Below are 22,222 nucleotides of genomic sequence, written 5' to 3' on the forward strand. Positions count from 1 at the left end.
GGTTTATCGTTAAAGTTGTGGGACTTTTAGCATTTTTTTTCAAGCAATATTTATTTTTCATATGGATGTATATCATAAATATATTTGTTTTCCTATAAAGCTATTTTACTTAATTTTAATTCCTAAATATTCCAGATAATTCTCACAACAGTTCTAATGCACAATTCGAAGGTATCATCTACTATTTGATTAGCTGTCTTTTTTTTATATTCATTTGATTTTATAAAATAGAATGCACGTATTCTGACAAAATACTTGAAGATTATTGACAGGAAAGATTATTTATAAGTTTTGTTGTATCTGATGATCACTCTCAAACTTGTTCATCTCTGTCCTTTCTCCTATCTATCAATATCAATTTGACTCGATGTTGGATATGCAAGCTTAACCAGTAAAGACAAAATTAAACATTGATGGGGTTTCAGATCGGATCTTGAATACCCCTATTGTAATTTAGTCCGTATTCAATATCTTCTCTAGTCCGGGACATTTTCTCAAATCTATCTCTTACTAGCCGATAGAATCTTTTCCACATCATCAGGCAACCAAAGATAACCGATATTTGTTACATAATAATTACAAAATGGCATGAATATCGTTTGAAACTTTTTTGTGATATAGTGAAACATATATATAAAGAGATATTAAGCCTATAATTCAAAATGTATAATAGATAAATCAGAGTTGAATATTGTTTGCCCTTGTCCTATAAAGCCAGGAACCTGTTGCTCAGTGGTTGTCGTTTGTTGATGTGATTCTTGTTTTTTTATATAGATTAGACAGTTGGTTTTCTTGTTTGAATTGTTTTATTCTAGTCATTTTGGAGCCTTTTATAGCTTGCTGTTCGGTGAGAGCCAAGGCTCCGTGTTGGAGGCCGTACTTTGACCTATAACTGTTTACTTTGTACACAGTGTGACTTGGATGGAGATTTGTATCATTGACACTCATACCACATCTTTTTATTTCTATTTGCATATACAATGTAAAGTTAATACGTGGTCGGCCAATTGCAGACATCATATTTATATTTAGGACAATGGCATGATAATGAGATACTACGGGTAGATTGATTGTTCCTTGCTTAACGCCCGGTGGATACTATTTCATGCATTGTTAGGGCAAGAACACATAACTAATATAATATAGGTTGGGCAATAGGGATGAACATATGTTTTTTCCAGAATCACCAAATGTGCATTTTATAATCGTTGAGAAAAGCCAAGAAGATAACTTGATAGTTCAACATGGATAACTTGGGAGGTTTGATTCAAATAGCTGAACGGGGGAAAAGTAAAATAACAAAAATACCGAACTCCAAGGAAAATTCAAAACGGATAGTCTTTTATCAAATGGCAAAATAAAAAGCTCAAGCACATCAAATGAATGGAAAACAACTGACTTGGTACAGGCATTTCCTTATGTAGAAAATGGTGGATTAAATGTGCAGTTTTAGTCTTTTACACTGCACAGTTCCTGTCCGAAATAGTTACACAATAAAATTGAGAATGGAAATGGGGAAACCTACAAATGAGTAAGGTTAAATTTCAAGACACAGGATTTTTTGTCGATCCTAACAATTATTAATGACCATGGCTTAGGGGACGACTATTTTATTTGAAGGATGGGGGTCAATTTATGATGTATCTAATTTACGACATAGTATAATGGCTGATGCTGAGTGATATTTTTAAATAATTAAGGATGAGGGGGTTATTCAGCAATTGTACTTTATTATATGGTTAGTCATGATACATGCAAAATATTCAATTGCATTTAAAGGCATGTCTGTGCGCACTAGACACGTCTCTAGAAAGCAGTAGGGACAATAAGGCCAATATATGGACAAAGTTATTGTACAAATTCAAGTTAGTTACAAAAAATATAATCTTAAATCCACCAATACATAACTAAGGCAAAAGACCATGATAACAAACCATAGTTAAACTAAATGTATATAAAGATAAGAAGATGTGGTATGACTGCCAACTCTCCACCAGAGACCAAATGGCGTAGAAGAATGTAGTATATTTGGTAAAACCTTCGAGATTTCCTTGTTTTTGGTGTCATTTTTTTAGTGTGTAGAAACACTTTACCACAGCACAAGAAAAAAGTCGCATATCTAAATATATGTCTGGTCATTACATCCTTTCGTAACCCCCTGTCTTTCGAAAAATAAAACAAACAAAAAAAACAAACACAAAAAATTGTAACAAGAAGCAGTCAGTGATGTCTGAAAAATAATTTAACACCATTTTGAACTTGGTTCATTACTAAATCAAGTATTTCTGTCAATGTATATATCTAATTTTATTTTATTGTAAACAGCAGTAAGTATATCTTTCTTTGGAGACCGTCTGCAGGTATTTAACGCCGCAGTGTAATTAGATTATTAAATTATTAAGCTATTACGATACATTTATTTGATGTATTTTGCATAATATAGAACTCTATGAGCAAGTACTGAACAATTGTAAATGACTACTTTTATAACGTGATCAATATCAAGCATGTTCATTTGCTACCCCTCCCCCTAAAATAGATAAATAAAATTATAGCTAAAATTACAGCTGATTTTTTCTCAGAAAATGATCCCTTAACTCCTAATTCTGAGGAGTAACATCCCCCCACACCCCCCCCCCCCCACCCCCACCCCCTCCTTTTGACATCAAATCCGGGAGCCTCGATTTTTGTGTAGGAGCTTTCGCCGTTTTATTTCAAATATATGGAATCTGCACTAGTCAACACCTTGTAGAAAATACCGATACTAAACGAGACATTTCATTGCACTAGGAGATTTTTCGTATTTGTCAATATCAGTGTAGACATAATTATAATCTTTAGGCTATCAAAACTTAGTACCCTTCAAACCAATATATCTATTGAAGGATGCGATGGTAACATTGCACGAATTAAATTTGATCATTGTACAGCTGTGCGAGTTCCTTCAATTGCAAAATTTTAACCAGCGTTCACTAATGCACCTTCTATGCAGTTATTTTATGCACTCGTGATATTCTCAAACAAATGCATGAATTCAAGTGTAAGGGTTATATCGAACGGTTGGTCATGTAAAGATAAAAAAAAATATTGAAACTTTAAATGCAGTTGAACGCAGTAATTTCGTTTGTTTATTTGTTTGTAATTTCAATTTCGTGTTGAAAAACTACTGACACAAAACTGATCAATTTTTTGGGGGTTAAAATTCGTGTTAAAAAAAACTTCATGCAAAGTTTTACCTTAAGATAGACAACATATTTTAAGATAAGATATCTTTTATTCCAATTAAAGGGCACATGTAGAGCAAAGTAATTCACTACAATTTGTTATAATTATCACAAATAATTTTGACAATAATATATAAACATGAATATGATCAACTAAGTTTTAAGATCTTAAGCCACAGCCAGACCAGAGTCATAAGCATATTTGAAAAAAACAGTAATAAATAGAGAATATCATATGGCTTTTTCAATATCACATCCGTATCAATCCGAGACATTACGTCATACAGATTAGGGGTTTGATAAAGCCTTTGCAACAGTGACTGAAATCGATGACGTGACGTCATACAGATTAAAGGTGTGATAATTATAGGTTTCATAACGAGTGAGAATGTGATATCGCTTGATATCAACGCGAGTTATTCAATTTCAATATAATAATAAACGAGCCTTCGGCGAGTTTATTATTACTATTTAAATTAAATAACGAGAGTTGATATCAAGCGATATCCAATTTTCACAAGTTGTTAAACTTATTTCTCTAATTCTTCGCCAATTTATCCCTTTCTGCACCCATTGTATAAAAAAAAATTAATCAACGTGTGGTTCGTTAGTTCTCAGTTCTTCATTGGTTAAAATCTGATTATGACGTCGAATTTTCTTGCTTTCCTCTGAATTTCCTATTGTGACGGCATGAAAAAAGGCGACCATGCCTGATGACGTCACATAGAAAGAACACATGTTTTTACAGATCATTCGAAAAGACGGAATAAGTTTGCCTGCATATTGTTTGAAAATCATTAGAGAAACAGATTCCACCACCAAATCTCGTGTTATACGATATGTATCCACTCTCGACAGTTAAATTTTAAATATTTAAAACGCTCGGCGAGCCTCGCGTTTTAAATTTGAAAATTTAACTGTCTCGAGTGGATAAATATCGTATCACACTCGATGCAGTGGTAGAATCTATATTTCTCTTATGGTCAAAACTCTCAATGTGTAAAATTAAAATTTCCGCGAAATATTGATCTAGTCTTTTGCACATTCCAGTATGACGTCATATGTCCTTTTCCGGTGTCAAACTTTAACATCTGACATTTTCAGACTTTTTGTACGCTTCAGAATGTAATAAAATTTGACAAAAAGAAGATTATCAGGTGACATGTGTGAGTGTTTTGTTTATTATTGAAGAAATCACAATGCCCGATGCCATGGACGAAATTAATTAATGTACATCGTTTTAACCTTTGAAAGTCATCATTGACCTAACGACTAACGAATGGCCAATGGAAATACCGTAATATCGTCTTATGATGCTGGATAAGCCAATCAAATTAACGCAGATTTTTGTATCACACTCCGTGCAGTGTGATACGAGAAATATCTATTTATGCAAGAAATAGACAACAGGCCACAACCATAAGAGAAAGCCTTTTCAACCGCGACTGATATCGATATCATCACGGATAGCTGATACAGCACGATTGCCGTTGACTGTATTACACATGCAATTTATCTGTATTTACTACTAAGTATATAATAACACAGATTATATATAATATCAACAGATAAATATTCTTAATATAAACATATCTGTACGGTATTGATAGTTTTCTGAGTTCAAAACATTTACTAATATAAATTCCAAAAATTTTCAATACCTCTAGGTTTTCCGGAAAGAAAAAAACAATAAAACTTGGCATATGTGTTTAACTTTTCGAAATGTTTACAACGTTTCAAAATTTTATCATAGTACTCTTATCTCAAAAGATTATAAAGGGGACAGTTCACATATAAAATGTTCTTCATCTTCAACTTTATCCAACATGCATTTTTTACACAACCTTTGTGATGTATCTATATAATATTTTGCATATCTATCCGTCTCTATTTTAGGGTGTGTGTTCTTATTCTGATCTTGCATAGTACTTGTATATCTTTAAATTCCAAATATTTTTCTGTACCAAAAAATGTTAAATTGTAAAATAAGTAAAGAGGAGGTCTTCTTTCCGTTGAATCCGGACACTCCTGCTTCCTCCACCAAGACAAACTGACCACAACGAAATAGCCTCTAATGCTGAAAGGAGGTTTAATACCAATCAATCAATCAATCTTTAGTTGTATCATTCTTTTTGTGTCACTCCAGGAATTGGCTGTTTATGATAACTTAAACTGTCTATGTTAACAGATTTATACATAATTTATATAGCCTCAGATCGATTCAGAGCATAGCATATTGTATAGACATTCAACTATAATTGCTAAAAACCATTAGTTGGTTTTTTTTTAATGTCGTAGTGTTGCTGCCGTATGCTTAACATGTCCAGATACAAAAAAAACTTGAAAAATATTTTGTTAGTTTGAACAGTTTCACATTTTGTCGTGTTGGGAGATCTACACGGTATGTGTTATATTCATTGTTGTAACGCGCATCGCGACCTACATAATTTCTTAAATCCGCTTCATTCGGACTCTGTTGGATAGTTGTTTTATTCGCAATCATGCCACATCTCAATTTATCAATTAAACTTCGGACATGTTTAATTGTTTTCTCTGTATGTCCCTTTAGGGTTGTTGTCGCTATGCATATGACCCACTTTTGTAGTCGAGCGCATCCGATGAGAATTAAATTAGAATGCTGAATTAGGGAATACCACGCTAGGATGTAGGATATAGCGCCTGAGAATAAGCGAGGATGTGTGATATTGGGGTAAACAAAGTTGGATTAAAAGAAGAAAAAAGTAGGTAGTGGTGAAAAAGGACACATTTGGAATTTATTCATTTCGAAAAACGTATAATTTATTAAGATATTTAAAAGTAAAGTAAGAAAACAATGATGAATTGAGGATTAACAAAGATTTTAATTTTAGTCTTAGGTGTATACATGATGTTTTATTAGTTGTTATTTGCTTTAATTAGCTCTCAGATCTGTACTGTGTGTCTTATTTGTTATGAGTGACGAATAAATTTCATTTTACGTCCGTTTCGTGTTTTTGTTAGATATTTTTCTGCTTCTTATAGATCTAATGAATTAAGCTATTTTCAACTGATTTTTATGGTTTGCTCTTATGTTGTACTGTTACACCACTGTCCCAGGTTAGGGGGAGGGTTCAACGCCTTCAAACATGTTAAACCCGGCATCATTCTGTATGTGCCTGTCCCAATTTAGAAGCCTGTATTTCAATAGTTGTCGTTGGATTGTAAATGTCTTTCATATTTGTTTTTCGTAAATTGTTTTGTTATAGATAAGGCCATAATATATAAATATATATACATACTTTATTTTTTATACATTGTATACGGACCTCAGTAAGTGTTACAACATAAATGACTGACTAAATACAAAATATAATTTTTTTATCTGGAATATGCTAATTATCCGTATATACATGCAGCTAGATCATGGTAGAACATGCTGATGGCTTTGTGAAACACTTTGAGAACTGGAGACCGAAAGATCTTTAGATTGTGTATGTATATGATTTTTTTTTTCCATTTTTTTTTCAATATGCAGCAAAGATTAGCATTTTTTTAGATTTTAGTTTCGCAAACTTCTTATTCAATTATCTCGATAAATAGCGAACATAAAACATCGAGTATTTGCATATATATTTCCAATAACATAGTTTAACAAATAATTTCTTAAAATGTACAATTATTATTTTAAAATAACTTTTGTTCAGTATCGTCAGAGGTATTGTTTTATTATTGACTACATAGTAATACACAAAAAAGGATAAAAGGAATTACCAAACATTTCAAATAATACACAAACACAACACCAATATCGATGTTATCCTTCTTAAATGCACAAACATAGGCGATAAACAATATACAATAACCAAAAATGATGCAAATGGCTTCATATCATACAGGCACAAAATATAATTCAATGTCATCAGTTAAAAGTTCGAAAAAATATACCTTTTTATCTATATAAATCTTAAAGGAGTAGAGCCAGGAACCCCAATAAACGGCCCTGTAGAGGTTGGTTTTTTTTAACTTTAATTATCAATGTAAATCTAATGTGAATGTATTGCTAAATGTATGATATTTGAAAGTATAATAAGAAAAAGTTGTATATTTGCTTCTTATTTGTAAAGATATTAGCCTAAAATAGGAAAAGATTTCATTTTTATCCATTTTCTTAGAAATTTTCAACTTTTTCAACCTTATTTCATGATTTTATATTTGGCACCACCCCTCGCCCATTGCAATTTTTGTTGAAAAATAAAGAGTATGGTATATTAAGAATATTTCAGCAAAAACATTTGTGGGCGAAGGGTGGCGCCACTGTTAATTTTGCAGAAAACTGTCATAATTTTATTTTGCAGAATTTTGCAAAAAATCAAGATTTACGAAATTCACCTACATTATGACGTCACAAATACGTCACTAATGGCATAATTGGAGAAAATCTTTTTTTGCTGGAAAACTATTTTTCATTTGAGCATGTTCGCATCAAATTTTCAGCACATTTTCGAAGTGAAAATATTTCAGATTTTTAGTGCCAAAATTATGAGTTAGTGAACCTACTCCTTTTGATTTTAATCTCAAATCCTTAGGTTTTATGTTTACATAAATGAACCGTTTTGTCTACCTAATTATAATCTCAAAACGGTTTCTCTCGCGATGGTGTAGTTATAGAATTAAAATAAAGTGTAACATAGACATTCAAATAAAGTATAACATAGACATTCAAATAAAGTGTAACATAGACATTCAAATAAAGTGTAACATAGACATTCAAATAAAGTATAACATAGACATTCCAATAAAGTATAACATAGACATTCCAATAAAAGTTCAATCATTACATATAAATGTATATTGTCGATTTAAGGACGATAATTGAATTCCATTTCTGTTTTAACTATGAAATACTATGCCCAGAAAATGTAATCTGTGCAACGCTGTCACTATAAATCGTATCAGTACTGATGTATAAAAAGTTAACAATTATAGGTCAAAGTACGGTCTTCAACACGGAACCTTGGCTTACACCCAACAACAATCACACATAGAAAACTCACATGAATGTTACGAATATGTATTATACACAAGTCATGTAATTTCTTCATAAACTTTATAAAAGATGCACCAGTTTTACGTACGCACAAATCACCACTATGTCCAAATAAATCTAGATATTTAATTTCAGTTTTTGGTACGCTTTTTATTTATCTGTTTTTGTTTTTTGTTTTTTCATCTAAAAATCTCTTAAAAGGGGTTTTAGCCTTCGAGTTTTGGATTGTGAGAAGTTTCCATTGACCGATTTCTACAATGTTGTCTGAACGTAAAGTTAATCAACACCTCAATTGTTTAATATCAAAGTTTGAACTGAAAAACTTTTGACGTATGTGCTGGAAAAAGAACGAAAAGAGTTAAACATGGACATTCAAATGAAAGTTCAAACATAACAGGATAAGTAGATTTTGTTCACTGAGGACGATGAATGTAATCTATTTCCATCTGTAGCTACGCAATACTGTGCCCAGAAAATGTACTGTGTGCAACGCTGTCGCTAAAGATCGTATGAGTACTGCTATATCCCGTAACGTATACTTGGTCTCCTTTCTGTAAACTAAATACAACATCAAATGTCCCAGTCTTATAACCGTCACCGGAGATATAATTTCCTGATGCAACCACCTTATTGTGAAAAAGTCTAGAAAAGACATTTGACCCAGACGGTTTTTGAATCACGGCAGTAATGTGATAAAGTCCAGCCCGTGGAGCTGCAAATATCCCTGTATTTGGATCATAGCCATTTCCTACATTTGTCAAAACGTTATCAAATTTCACTTTTCCGTTGTGCGAAACTCTTTGTGAACTTGTCCGATAGGCTGAGAAGACAACAGGGTCTCGTTTCTTTACCATTTCTTCATAACCTGAATAAGCACAATATGTAATTAATTTCTTTTTTAATCAAATTTGGCAACTATTTAATTTCATTATGGATGTGTTATTTGAGTTATAAAGGAATGAATTATTTCCTTTGATGTTGCATCAAATATTTAAAAATGGTGCACAGTCATACATTTTTTTTCTATAAAGGCACATGAAATGCATGACAGTTATTGATTTTTTGTATTTGTTTTTATATTTTGATGTTGTTTTTGTTTTATTCAGTTTTATGATTTTTATGCTGTCATGCTCTATATAAGAGTTTTAAAGACCTATTCAGTTCTACCAGTGATATTTGTTTAAAATTTTGTGTGAAGGTATTCCATAATTATGGGAACAATAGCAAATTGGGGGTCACCGACTTCGTTTCTTCGCTATTGCAACCTCAGTTTCATGTTTTCCCAAATATGAACATTATTTGATAGTTATTTAAAATTTCAAATATTTCAATAATATCCAAATTACAACCATAATTATTTGGTTCATATTAAAAAATAGATTTGTAACTGTCAATTAACGATTTTAGAGTTTCAAATTCTTGATGTTTTTAATCTTAAAAAATATTAATTAGTTCATTCTGGCCAAAAATAGTATGAAAAATTGAAAAACCTTGCCAGGATAAAAAAAAATATTTATCAGTGATTTCTTCATAACAATTTCAAGACTCTTTAAAAGGAAGCCCCCCCCCCCCCCCCCCCCCCCCCCCAAAAAAAAGTATATGAGGGTAGGAATGCCTTTTACCGTCAGGCGTCAAACGGTCATTTTCGGCTACTGTTAGCGTCAGATTGGTTAAAATTTTACCGTGATTCGTCAAAATATCCTGATCGTGATTCGTCAGAGGTCTCACATTAACGGTACCCGCTTTTTTTGAGAAAAAAATTAACGTGATTCGTCAAAATCAGTCGATTTTTTTATTATCTAAGAAAAGTGTACATTTTATCGTCATGCATCAAAAATTGCCTTAAACGTCATTTGGCAAAGACTTTTTTACCGTTATTCGTCATAAAGGTACCCCTATTACGACCCTCGTATATGTCACCTTTCAAAAAAAGTAATGTGCAAATCGTGTGTTTTTTTTCTCTCATTTTCTTTCAAAAAAGAGTTGTATTTCATCAGAACACTGATTCAGACTTCTGAGTGCAAGTTTCCTGCAATTTTTGCAGATATCGCAAGTTGGACATTTGAAATCCACTTTAATAGCTTCAATAGTAACAACAATATATAACTGATTTATTATCCTGTCATACAAGATATCACATTTATGTATCAGTATTTGTCATTCTGCTGCCGTACGAAATTAGCTTTCAGAAACACCGTCCGTTGAAAAGGGGCTCTTGAAATGTAAAATTGTTCGAAATTACCTCTCAACTTTGAAGAGGAAAGTTTGTTTTCGCCTCTGCTCTCTCTTTGGCAAAATTGTTGAAATAAAAACGAAATATGACACTGACTTACTTCTAGACTATTTGACTTTATTAGATTACATTTGTGTAGGTTTTATTTTCCTCGTCACTACAGAAGTTTGCCCCAGCCAATATACAAAGTCAGGAATCTGATTACAGTAGTTGTAGTCTGTTTATGTAGTTTATACGTGTTTCTCGTTTCTCGTTTTTATATAGATTAGACCGTTGGTTTTTCCGTTTGAATGGTTTTACACTAGTAATTTTTTGGGGCCCTTTATAGCTTGCTGTTCGGTGTGAGCCAATTCTCCGTGGTGAAGGCCGTACCTTGACCTATAATGGTTTACTTTTATACATTGTAACTTGGATGGAGAGTTGTCTTATTGGCACTCATACCACATCTTCCTATATCTATCAAAATACAAATAAGCCAGAAAAGACGTCGAGTTTAGAGTTGAACAACATTCATTTGAACTGTTAGTAATAGTTTTCCGTTGAAAAAAATTAAGTATAACAGTATAAAACAGTATATATGTAAAAGACTCGATAGAATCTTATGAATCTAAAGTGTCCGTTTTTGAAATAAAAAGAAAATACAACGTATACAAATGCTGGCACTGAAAATCGATTTTTTTTTCTCAAGTTTTTATGTCATTGTAGGTTCTTGAAGGTGAGAAATTTAATGTTGGATTTTATTCAAGGAGCAATAATTTTTCTATTAAATTAATATAACAACAGTTTAGTTGGGGCCTCGGTTGCCGAGTGGTGTCAGTAGTTGAACTACTGTATCACTCACTAGCCTGTCAACACTGAGGTAGTGAGGACGAATCCCGTGGCAGATACGCTCGACTCCAATCTTAATTGACTAGGGTTGTAAGTCTTCCTACCAAAGGTCGGTGGTTCTCTCCGGCACTCCGGCGTCCTCCACCAATAAAAGACCAATCAATCAATCAAATTAGTTATTGACACACATTTCATTTTGTTTTGAATTTCCACCAAAGCATTGATTTCCCAAAAGTTTGCCTCAAGCTTCAGTGAGAGCAATCGAAATCTTTATCGTTTTTCACTTCAAACAATTTTAAATGAAACAAATAAAAAAATACAATGAATTTTTTTTGCTTTTAAAGTTTTTCTTTTCAAATTAGCAGTATAAATAAAATTGAACTTCCTTACACGATCGGACAATATTTTACGGGAATCAGTTAAACTAATCTAGCCAGGAAATAAGTAAAAAAAAGTTGGTGCCAGTTTAGATCGCAACTACTTGAACAATTTTTTATCAGCCTAACTTAGTCAATTTAAAGTTATACCCATGTATACACGTAAAAACATCACTTTGTAGTTGAACGCTTAATTTCAAGGTTATAGGTAGTTCATTTTTGTTAAATTTTCATTTGCTATAACTATCTCTTGACATAACGTATTTCGATGTACGATAAGAATCTGTGAAATATACGCAAAAGGGGACGTTTCGTTGTAGCTTCTACGAGTTGTGTATATGTAAATTATGTCACATGATTCGTAAAAGCAAACTTGAGAGATATCTTCAGATATATAAAAACATTTCTAGTAGCTTTTTTGGAAGATTGAAATTAATTTGTTTGTTAATTTTGTCGCTGCATCATTGTTTCAAAGACGTATATCTATTTTTATTAGTACATGTAATATTACTCTACTCTGTTTTTCTGGGCGGAATTTATTTTAAATGACTTCCGCGGTGAATTTATTCTTTAACAAAATTTAATCGTTTCTTGTTCTAGATGTTTTTCATTGTAATATTTAATACACAAAAAACATTTAAAAGTTACAAATTCTAACAAAAAATTCCTATAACAGATTAAATGTAAGTTTTATTTGAAATTTGGTTAAAATTTGTTAAAGTTATGAAGTATATTAATGATCAATTTAATTTTGTGTTTTTCGGATCAAATATTGACAGTGAAAAGGAAATACACTAGAGACTCTAAATAGCCTGTGTCGCTAACCTGCATATCAACAATGGCAACTTTTATGTAAAAGTCATCATAAAAGGGGAAGAACTCTATTAAGAGTTAAAAGACAATTTAATTCATGTTGTCGTAGTTGTAGATCTTGTCCTGCTGGTCGTTTTTCCTTTTTAAGTTTCTATATATCTATTATAGTTTTCAAGATAATAGGCAATTAATGCAAAACAAAATGTTAAAATTATCATTCAAGGGCAATAACTCCATTAATGACTCAATTAGAGATTTCGGCCATTTGAAGATCAGGTCTTGCTGATCATGTTTGTTATTCAAAGTTTCTAACTATCTATTATAATTAAAAGATAAAAGGCAAAATGCAAAAAACTGGGAAAAATGGTCAATAAAGTGCGAAAGCGATTTCGGTCATGCTAACATATTTGTAGATCTTGTCTTGTTGATCATTTTTGCTTTTAATTTTCTTTCTATTTATTATACTTTCACGATAATAGGCAAAACATCAGACAATTTGGAAAAATCGTCATCAACGATCAATAGTTTCAATAAGATGTCAACTGACAATCTCGATCATATTTGACTTGTCTTGTTTATCATTTTGGCCAAAAAAATTCTGTCTATCTATTTTAATGTTCGAGATGATAGGCAAAAACGAAAAAGATCGGTAAAATTTGTTGCTTAAGAACGATAATAAAAAGTGGTCTGACAGTTTTTGCCCCGTCAGATTTTCTCCGTCTATAGCAGTTTTGAAGATAATAGACAACAATTGCATTTTACTCTTATGTGCTATTTCAGCCATATTTGTCGGCAAGCAGGGTCATCGGACACATTTTTTAGATAGATTCTCAATTGATGATCGTGGTCAAGTTTGGTGAAATAAGGCCCTGTAGTTTCAGAGAAGATGATATTTGTAAAAGCTAATGGACGACGGACGACAGTAGACGACGACTGACGACGGTTGACAATGGACGAATGACGACGAACGCCAAGTGATGGCAACGTTCCCATATGCCCTTCGTACTAAGTGAGCAAAAAATGAAAAGCGATCAAATTAATTGCCCGATGCAATCCTTCAAAATTTCATATAATAGTAGTTGAAATTAATCATAAGTAGGATGACGATTAGTAAGTAACAAACATTTATTTTGGCAATTATTGTCTTTTATTTTGGACTATTTTAAAAAAGCTTTGTTTGGAAGTAGCATGGTCACATGGCGCAATGATTAATTTCAAAATTAAGATTATATACATACATACATATGTGTTTTTTTGTTTTTAAATACAAAGAAATACAGAACTAACACGAATATGTTGATCATTCTATACTATTTTCTACACTGGATAAATAAAATACGAGAAGGACAAAACCAATAATACTAATTCTTGATAAAGAAATCCTACCTTTTTGTTGATTTACAATTAACTCCTGTAACGTCTTGCTAGAGGTAACTTTAAAGTTTTCCACAATTTGATCATACGAGGAATTTGAATCTTTTCTGTTCTCGGTCAAGAGTGAACTGCATTAATTCTGTAACACTTTCCCTTTTCTTTTCAGCTTCAGTGAACACTTCGATTTTCGAAGACATAGATTCCAGCAAGGCATTCATCTTGTCTCCATAAATATCAGTTTCGTTGTCGGCCTGGGTTTTGAAATCTTCTACAGTTTCCTGGTACGATTTATTAAATCTCATTTGATCTTGTATCTGAGCATCTTTTACTGACTGAACAAATGTCTCTGTTTGTTTCTTAATATTGCTTATTTCATCCAATTTAGCAGTATTTAACTTTTCCCTAGCGTCCATCTTCTCCTCCAATATTTGCATCTTATGTTCCAGTCGCACAAGTTTCGCAAGTACTTTTTCTTCAAAGTGAAACTTAGAACAGGAAATTGAGGAATCGAATTCGGACCCAATCGAACTTGATGAAGTTCCAACACACGATAAGCTAAGCAAAATGATAAGGATTCGAGCGATGTCCATATTTCCGACTCTTCTTTCCTTTTTCATAATAAACATGAAAATGTCTGTAAAATTCTCGTTTATATAGCTGACAGAGTCGAGGTATGTTATCTGAAGCAATTTCTGACGCCATCGATTTCACTTCCTTTTTTTTTTAATTTAACTTTAACTTCAGTTGTTTTTGATGAATTTACCTCCTTGAACTCTGTTAATCAAATCTTAAATCATTTAAACCTACTTCGAAAACTGTTTAGAAGTAACAAAAGACTTGGAATTATTACTCCGTGGTGCTTAAGACAAATTGCTCTTTATCATTTAATCTCTAGGATTTTGATCGAGAGGTTATCTACATACAAAGAAAACAGAAACATTTAGTACACTTGTAAATTGTTTCATTATAGTAACCACAAATTAAAGTAAAAAAGAAAAAAATCTTAAAGAAGAAGCAAATGAATAACCATTATAGAAAAAAAATGTCTGAAGTCGTCGTCTATGTAAATATGCAACATTACCGACTTTCAGCAAAATATTTAAATCGAAGTACAGACGTACCGTTAACGCATATGACCCAAAGTCGCCGTTACAGAATGTAATGCACTCTGGCTTATTTTCTCAAAAGTGTACACAAGGACGTCGTGGTTGGTTAAAAAACGTCATAAACAATGTAAATTCAACCAATGACGTGACGTTATTTTTATTATGGGATGCGAACAATCCAATTACCCATAGTCCTTTGGATTATAAAACGACCAAGTGATTTAATGTTAGAGTTGTACATGTCAGGATCACCGTTGAACAGTCATATGGATGGAGCTGTTATAGGCTGTGACTGTTGTTCAAACCTTTTAATATTCTAATGAATAAAATATATTGCTAAATCAAAAACCATAGAACTGCTAGAAGTAATTTACTTCATTTATTTTGTTTTCACATATTTAAAATATGTATAGGTATATTCAGGACAATACCATATTAACTAACTATAAGGATTATGTTGGCACAGAGGGTCGACAAATCATGTAAAAGACAAGCAAGTATGGTCAGAAATTATGCATTGCGATCGTACTCCTACGACCCTATAATATCATTATGGCTGATGCCAAATGACAAATTTCAATAATTTAAGACGAAGGTGTCGTTCACCCAATGGACTTTATTTTATTGTAAGTCTGACTTGTCATGATAAATGTAAAATTTTCAATTACATTTAAAGGTATTTTGGTGCGCAAAAGACATGACTCTAGAAAGCAGTAGGGGCGACAATGCCAGTTAATGACTAACGTTATTGTACAAATTCAAGTTACAAATAATAAAATCTTACATTCATTAATACGTAACTAAGGCAAAAGACACGATAAGAAATCACCATGAAACTACATGTACATAAAAATAAGACGATGTGGTATGATTGCCAATGAGACAACTCTCCACCAGATACCAAATGACGCAAAAGAACGTAGTGTATTTTGTAAACCTTTTTAATTTCCTTGTTGTGTGTCAATTTTTGAGGATGTTCTGTGAAACACTTTACCACAGCACTAAAGCTACCACGCAGGTCATACATATGACCCTTTAACACATTTTCGTAACAACCCCCTCCCTTCGAAAAAAATACAATAAACAAACACATAAAAAATGCATTTTACGTCGCAGTGTACCTAGTTTTATAATTATTAAGCTTTATACCTTTTATGATGCATTTGTTTGATGTATTTTGCATTATACAGAACTCTGGGCAAGTAATGTACAATTGTAAATGACAACCACTATTTAAAAATTTTATGCTTCTAATTGTAAATTTATTGTGGTGTAAAAGCGTTGACCGAAGTACATTTTCTAAAACAACCCTATAAAATTACTAAAAGAAGCATTCAATACTTAAAATTACTTTTTTTTGCTAGGATCATGAAAACACGATTTCTATCGAGTTTCTCTTTTAGTTACCTGTGCACTTTATTGTGGAAGCTCGTGTCATCATGAATGTTACATTTCATTTTTAAATGATGTTAATTTCAGAATGACGCGAGATTGCTGTTAGCCAATCAAAATAACGTATTATAATGAAACATACATGTAATGTAATTATAACGTGATCAATATCAAACATGTTACATTTGGTACGTCATTTGGTACGTTTTGATCGAAGTGGTTTTCATTTCTTTTACAGTAAGTAACCTTTAATAATGGTCAAATAAAATAAAGAATAGAGAATTGGTTGCTAAAATATAAAGAATTGAGAATATTGGGCAGAAATATAAAGAATAGAGAAAAGTGACCAAACAAATTAAAGAATACAGATATGAAGGATTCCTCATCCAGACCCTCATATAAGGAATCCCTTTACTTAAACATTACAGACGAAGACTTGCTATTTTAAAAACGGAACTATAAACAACTGTCATACTAGTGGGACGTTACGCTAGCTATAAAACTAGGTTTACCCCACCATTTTCTTCGGTAATATGCCCGTTATTTTTTTCATTCGTTTCGTTGGTTGATATAGTCTAACGATTAATTTTGTCAGTTTTATGGACTTCCCCCTTTTTTGAATTTAACTTGGAGTTCGGTATTTTTGTTAATGCTATTTTCATGAAAGATGTTTCGCCGTTTTATTTCAAATATATGGAATCTGCACTAGTCAAAAAATTTATTGTAGCAAATACCGATACAAAACAAAACATTTCATTGCAGCTAGCTGATTATTTCTATTTGTCGATATCAGTTTAGACATAATAACAATCTTAAGGCTATCTAAACCTAGTACCCTTCAAACCTTTATGTCTATTGTAAGTTTCGATGGTATCATTGCCCGAATAGATTTGATCATTGTTCAGCTGTGCGACTACTTGCAAAAACTAGTTATAACCAGCGTTCACTTATGCACCTTCTATACAGTTATTTTATGCACTCGTGATACTACCATACAAATGCATGAAAACCAGGTGTAAGGGTTATATCGAAACAAACAAACAAACCCAATAAAAAACTAAACCATTAAATCTTAAAATGTAGTGAAATGTGATTAATTTTTATCAATTTGTTTATTTGTTTCAATAAAAAAAAAATCCATTTCGTGTTAAAAATATACTCACACAAAGTTGAATCTAATATTATTTTATTTTTATTAAGGGTTAAAAAAAATCATAAAAAGTTTTCTTTTAAGATAAAAATAAATCAGAATTAAAATTAGAAAGAAAAGAAAGGGTTTGAATTTGATGTGCTTCAAGTGACATGGTCATATAAAGTTATTTCAATTGGAGATTAATATCAATTAAAAATTGGAAAAAAAATAAAAATGTTTCTTTTATTTTGCCTGTTTTCAGTGAAATTCTATACATTTAATTTGAGGATTGTGCACGATCTCAATGACTTTAATTTGTTTTTTAAAAATTGCTTCTTAAACTATTAAAATTTTAAAATGTTCACCTTCCAAACTTTTTCCTCCCTAAGCTCATTGCTGATGACCTTTGTTTTGTTCCGCTTGACCTCAACAGGAAGTGGTGTAAGTAACTGTTTTTCCAGGATTGGATTAAATAGCGATGAGGTATGGTGGCCGGATGCGGCCATTTCGCGATTTCGCGTTTTCTCCTTTCACTTTCACGCGAAATCGGGAAATCGAGAAATCGGGAAATCGAGAAATCGGGAAATCGAGAAATCGAGAAATCGAGTATACCATAATAAGGTGTATTGTTTTCTGTATGTCCCATTAGGGTTGTTGTTGCTATGCATATGACCCAATTTTTGTAGAGCGCATCCAATGAGGTTTAAATCAGAATGCTGAATTAGGGAACACCACGCTGGAATGTAGGATATAGAGCGTGAGGATGTGGGATATTAGGGTAAAAAAAGGTGAATCTGAGAAAAAGAAGAAAAAATGGGAAGTGGTGAAAAAGGTCAAATTTGGAATTTATCCATTTTGAAAAACGTATATCTTAATCAAAATATTTATTATTTAGATAAGAAAACATTAAGCAATAACAAACATTTTAATTTTAGTCTTAGATATATAATGTTTCTATTAGTTGTTATTTGATTTAATCTGTACTTTGTGTCTTTCTTTTTTGAGGAGTGAATAAATTTCCTATCATGTCCGGTTCATGTTTTTGTTAGATGTTTTTATCGATCTAATGAGTTAAGTCCATTTCAAATGATTGTTATAGTTTGCTCTTATGTTGTACTGTAACATCACTGTCCCAAGTTAGGGGAATGGTTGGCGCCTTCAGACCTGTTGAACCTGGCCACATTCTTTATGTGCCTGTCCCAATTAAGAAGCCTGTATTTGTTGTTGTTGAATTATGTCTGTCATATTTGTTTTTCGTAAATTGTTTTGTTATAAATTAGGCCGTTAGTTTCCTCAGTTGAATTGTTTCATGTCGGGGCCTTTTATAGCCGACTATACGGTATGGTTCTTCTCATTGTCGAAGGCCGTAAGGTTGCCTTTAATTGCTTGCATCCACTTATTTGAACTTTCAATTGGTAGATAGTTGTCTCATTAGCAATCATAACATTTCTCCTAAATTTAATAAACATTGTATACGGGCCTCGGTAAATATTACAACATAAATGACTGACTAAATACAAAATATAATCTTATGTTCAAACTTCATTATTATACAAATATACCCGTTATAAAACATATCCAATACTAATATACGTTAAATTCAGAAAGGCAGTAGAAAAAAATGTATGTTTGGAAAAATTTAATGACAAGGTGTATATATATATTAGTAACGGAAATAGATTATAGGTTAATATGAGGTAATTGACCGCGACAGTATGATCATGTGTTGTGTTGTGTAGAATATTCTATACAATTTAATTTAAGTTTGACGGATTGCTTCCCTACTGTACATTAGTAAATACTTAGTCAGCCGTAAGCAGTACTTCTTTAGCTAAGTCGGTATACGCGCTGACTTGTAACATAGAGGTCCCGGTTTCCAGTCCCGGTGGAGACAATGTAGAATCATGCTCTCGGTTAAATAAATATTAAGAGTTCATGATCATCGTGGTCAAGTGATTTTCAATTGTATTTAACTGCTAGCGACCATTTAATACTGAGCTGTTGTGATCATTATTTATTTCAAATTCTGTATGAGATAGATAGCTAAATAAAAACTTTATACTAAAGATAGAAAAAAACATTTTTTTTTAATTGACAAAAACAAATCCGAGTTCGTTTTCTTAAGTAAACGATGAGATATAAAAATAACTGCAATACTTGGTTTTCTTCAAGTAACTTCTTCTGTACAACCGCCTTTATACTAATCCGGATTGCTGGGATTGTTGTATTGATCCCCGACCTGGCCTAACAAAAAAATTAAAAATTAACTTAATGTTTGCTGCTTCTCCGCTCAGCACGCGGATTTAAGTAGTTAGAATTAAGACTAATCGGCTCGAGTCAGAAAAAAACTGCTCAGAAAGAACGAATTATTTTTTGGGGTCTATTCCATTGTGAACTAGCAATTTATAATTCGACCCAGTGTGTCAGTCTAGTACGAAACAGGGTTCATATCACATCAACTTGTTCTCGTCCTTTTACGTGTAATATTTGCCACTGACCGTTAAACACTAGGCTAATATAGATTGTTCCTGGTCTGAGTACAATGAACAAGGTAAGAAAATTAATTCTACTCTGCAAAGCACACGATATAAAAGATTAAAAGCAACGACTGGAAGGTTTGGGGTTCGAATTTTTGCTTATGGAGAGTAATACGAATTTTTCCAAAATGTTAACTTTTGACCTAATACAGTATAATCCAATATCCGGACATTGGTAAATACAAAGCAGGTTAATTCACATTTCATCAATATGTTATCGGTATGAATCAATTTATCAATTTCATGACTGGTATATCAATTAGACTGTTTTATCTGTTTGGCAACAAGTGTGTCTCAGGTACCCGTATGTTGCAAGGGAGAGAACCAATCTATTATATCAATCACATACAAGTTGTACAAAAAATTCCAAAAAGGCGCCGCCAACAAAACATCTATAAATCAGTCACGGACTGTACAAAATGTTGTACCGCTCATCGTGAGAACGAATGGACAAGAAAAAATCTACCAATCAGTCACGGATTGGTATAAAATTGTTCATTACGACGGCCAATGAAAAATTCTAATTATTTTGATGTTTAATAAGAAAACCGAACTGTCAATTGTATTTTTATACTCGGTGTTACATTGTATTGTATTACAACAACTGCCTCTGCTTTTCTCTAGCTTGTATTCAAAAAGATTTTCGTTGATAAAGTTTTTTTTTAAACATTTAAAACTAAAAATGAATATTCTTTTTTTTTTTTTTTTTTTTTTGTACTGATGCATCAAAATGATAATGTTTGTGTTTATTGGATATATCATAGGTACTTGGGGAAGGGACAATTTTTTTTTTAGACCTCCTTCTTTTTTCCAAAATCTATAATTTATTTGTTTTCAATTGATTTCAATAATTTTCGCGTTTTCTGTATTATATGAACATAAATATAATTAAAATAACTTGTATTTGCTATTTAACTATCAATTTCAAGTTATATTATATATCAGTGACCGCTGTGAATAGTAAACTTGAAATTGATAGTAAATAGCAAATACAAGTTATTTTAATTATATTTATGTTCATATAATACAGAAAAACGCGAAAAATTGAAATTAATAGAAAACACAAAAATAACGGAATTTGGAAAAAAGGGGGAGAGCTAAAAAAAAATTGTCCTGTCCCCAAGTACCTATGGAATATAGAAATTTTTAAATCTCGTTAAACTGAAGTTAGTATGAAAATCTTTACAATGTAATGAGTTTGACCAAGGTTGAGAGATGGAAGACCGTTTTGAAAAAAGGTAATGACTAGGTCCATTCAAAATCACTCCTCTTTTCATTGGCATATGATCTCAAACAGTATCAAACAAAGCTATCCTACGGATTAAAATTCAAATAACACATTAACATTATTGTTGAAGACACGCCTGGTGGTCGTCTATATTTGATATTTAAATTTGTATTGTAATATCACGAGTGAAACATGTACATTTCATAGTACTAAATGCAACTTAAATTCTCTTTAATTCAAAACAGAAAATTGTTAATATATATTTAAATGTAAAATATGAATGTACGGAAATCATATTAATATAAACAATGATTTTAAATTTTAATCGAAATGTGTGTATTTAACCATAAATTCATCGTGTACACGAGTGATATCACGTGGGACAGACCTATATAATATTAGACTTAGCGCGGGTATGGCTGTATTCTAAAGTCACTGTCCAGAGAAGACGGACCTTCTGAAGTGGGACCGATTCAAAGTCAGATGTTCGTTGTCAACACTTTCTTCTTACTGTTGCTTTTGGGGATTCAGATACAGCGGAAGGGTGAGTATATTTTGACAAACTAATTATATTATAATAATTTATTAAGTTAAATGAATTTTTTTTTTTTTTTTTTCATTGTTTGACGTTTTTTTTTTTTTTTTTAATTTTAATTTTTCTATTGTGCTAAGTGTTTTGGATTGTTAGTCGAATTTTATAAACATTTAGTTAACATCACAACTTCTGCAACTTCTAGAAAAAATGTGAATTGCAGGATCATCTGATCGAAATTTTCTATTCTTGCATTATTTTGGGGTATCTTTTGTCCTTATTGTAAGCACGTGGTCAGATGTTAGCTTTAATTGAAGTTTTGTTTTCAATCGTTTTTATTTCATTTATTTGTTTAAATGCAAATGTGATTTTAAAATTGTATAAAATCTGATATAGATTAAGTGAAGTGTCGTATTGTAA

The 22,222-nt window shown here is 31.9% G+C and overlaps 1 protein-coding gene across 1 annotated transcript in view; it reads left to right on the top strand.

Moving 5' to 3' along the window:
- LOC127724919 (uncharacterized) overlaps positions 1-22,222 on the top strand; it is a 74,467-nt gene that overhangs the window by 41,844 nt on the left and 10,401 nt on the right. The window contains exon 3 of the mRNA XM_052231922.1: positions 21,703-21,814. Coding sequence (XP_052087882.1) covers positions 21,703-21,814 — 112 coding nt within the window. The remainder of the gene's footprint in view (positions 1-21,702; positions 21,815-22,222) is intronic.

This window comes from Mytilus californianus, unplaced genomic scaffold (genome assembly GCF_021869535.1).
Source record: "Mytilus californianus isolate M0D057914Y unplaced genomic scaffold, xbMytCali1.0.p SCAF_14, whole genome shotgun sequence".
Classification (NCBI taxonomy): Eukaryota; Metazoa; Mollusca; class Bivalvia; order Mytilida; family Mytilidae; genus Mytilus; species Mytilus californianus.